At 35.7% G+C, this 2,376-nt stretch overlaps 1 protein-coding gene across 1 annotated transcript; it reads left to right on the top strand.

Moving 5' to 3' along the window:
- The first annotated feature begins 484 nt into the window (after positions 1-484).
- Positions 485-1,792, top strand: LOC118199235 (uncharacterized protein F54H12.2-like). Its single transcript, XM_035371036.2, has 2 exons — positions 485-1,037; positions 1,125-1,792. Exons 1-2 carry the CDS (start codon positions 485-487, stop codon positions 1,790-1,792), a joined length of 1,221 nt encoding a protein of 406 aa, XP_035226927.2.
- Positions 1,793-2,376: the final 584 nt, after the last annotated feature.

Here is a 2,376-nt window from a genome sequence, read left to right as displayed (position 1 = left end):
TTTGAACGAGGAAGGTCATACGTGAAACTTCATTTCCGTCAAAAATACTTGTCATAATGTATGTACCTTATCAATGTTGTCAAAAATCGTTTGAAGATTATTATGTACAACAAACAGGACATGGATTGAATTATTATCAAGGTAATCTTTATCAGAGAGGATACGGATTAGGGGGTCTATTCAGATCCTTCTTTCGCGCTGCCGTACCTCTTATTAAATCAGGAGCCAAAGCAATTGGAAAACAAGTATGGCATAGTGGACTGAATTTGTTAAATGATGTATCACAAGGACAAGATGTAAAAGAGGCTGCTAAGCGTCGACTGAAAGAAGCCGGAAATATATTAACAGATAAAGCTGCTACTAAAGTGAAGAACATGATTGGTTCTGGACGAGTTAATAAAAAGCAGAAACGTAGGAAAAAGCGTACCATTTCTCACAGATCAAAGAAGGTGAAAGCACAGGATATTTTCTCTTAAAAAAAAGTATGACTTCGTATATTCATCGAGACTCTCCCGTTTGCGTCAAATCTGAATTAGATTTATTTACCATTCCTCCTACGCAAACAGCTATAGAAAAAGGACAGTTTGTGGAATATCACCCTCTCGCAAATATACGAGATGGAGGACCTATCGAATTTAATATTTCTGGCAGTGGTGAAGACTATATTGATTTAGCTGCTTCTTATATACACGTGAAAGTTGAAGTAGTTAAGGCAGACGGATCCAATCTAACAGACAAAGAACCGGTTGCCCCTGTAAATTTATTTTTACATTCTCTCTTTTCGCAAGTAGATGTAAGTTTAAATGAAAGAAACATTTCATCAGCGACAAATACCTATCCTTATAGAGCCTTCATCGAAACATTATTGAATTATGGGGAAGATGCAAAGAAAAGTTTACTCACCTGCGAAGGATTTTTCCAAGACACTTCACCTAATAAAATAGATGTCTTAGCTCAAGATGCGGATGCTGGACTAAAAGCTCGCGGTGAACTTATAAAAAACAGTCAAAGTGTGGATTTGATAGGACAATTACATTGTGACATTTTTCAACAAAATCGACTCATGTTAAATTTAGTTGATGTGAAAATTAAAATGGTGCGTAGTAAATCTGCTTTCTGTCTAGTTTCTACTGAGAAAGATGCCGATTATAAAGTGATCTTGGATCATGCTTCTTTGTTTATCAGAAAAGTAAAAGTAAACCCTGGAGTCTCTCTCGGACATGTAAAAGCGTTGGAAAAAAGTTCTGCTAAATACCCTATAGATCGAGTATTATGCAAAACATATTCAGTATCTAAGGGAAGTTGGTCTTTTATGCAAGATAATGTATTTTTAGGATTGATGCCCAAGCGAGTCATTATTACTTGTGCAGAAAATGCTGCAATGAATGGACAATATTCAATGAATCCTTTTCTGTTTGCCCATCATCATGTCAACTTTATATCGATTTATGTAGATGGACAACCCGTTCCATGTAAACCAATGGACCTTGATTTCGAATCTAATCATTATGTGCGTGCTTACCACAGTTTATTTTCTGGATTTAATCGCGACAAAGGCATCTATTTATCTCGAGAAGAATTTGTGAAAGGACATGTGTTATATGCTTTCGATTTAACTCCAGATATGTGTGATGGATCTCATTTTAACTTACAGCATCAAGGCAATTTGCGAGTAGAAATTAAATTTGCTAAAGCTCTCTCTGTGACTCTCTCGGTGCTAGTCTATGCAGAATTTCAAAACGTGATTGAAATAACAAAATCTCGTCATGTACTATGCGATTTTGCTAATTAAGCAATGGACAGCCTTGAAATAAACAGAGCACTCTCTCAGAATGCAAAGACACGAAAAGCATTTCTGGGAGTTTTTGCAAGTGATCGACTCCCTATCGAGATCAAGAAATATCCAAGTTGCTTTATAGCTAATGTAGATCGTGCATCTGAATCCGGTAGTCACTGGTTAGCCTTTTACATTTCATCCCCACAGCATTTAGAATTTTTCGATTCCTATGGACATGACCCATCCTATTTTCCTGGACCGATAGCCAAGTATGCAGAACGATTTCCACAGATGGACTTTAATTCGATGACTCTCCAAACTAATGTAACAGCAGTATGTGGTCAATATTGCATATACTATTTACATTGTAAATGTCGTGGACAATCTCTCAATGATATATTGTTATCTTTCATACCTCAACATATATCTAATGATATTAAATTATATAATTTTGTAATCAAGAAATTTCATGTAAGATCTTCTTTCTATCAATAAATACATTTAAACTTTATACATTATGTGTCTTGTCTCATTTAATATGGAATTTCCAAAGCTACAACATCCTTTCACAATGGTGATTTCGGGACCCACTGGATGTG

The sequence above is a fragment of the Stegodyphus dumicola genome, chromosome X1 (assembly GCF_044657685.1).
Source record: "Stegodyphus dumicola isolate Sdum_Otavi_A_Nest chromosome X1, ASM4465768v1".
Classification (NCBI taxonomy): Eukaryota; Metazoa; Arthropoda; class Arachnida; order Araneae; family Eresidae; genus Stegodyphus; species Stegodyphus dumicola.
Note: the sequence above shows the minus strand (reverse complement) of the source record. Positions and strands in the feature narration are given on the sequence as shown.

Coding starts and splice junctions, on each gene's coding strand:
- LOC118199235 (XM_035371036.2), top strand. CDS start 485: ATGACTTCGTATATTCATCGAGACTCTCCCGTTTGCGTCAAATCTGAA. Junction 1,038..1,124: donor TTTGATAGGACAATTACATT/GTGACATTTTTC, acceptor CTTTCTGTCTAG/TTTCTACTGAGAAAGATGCC.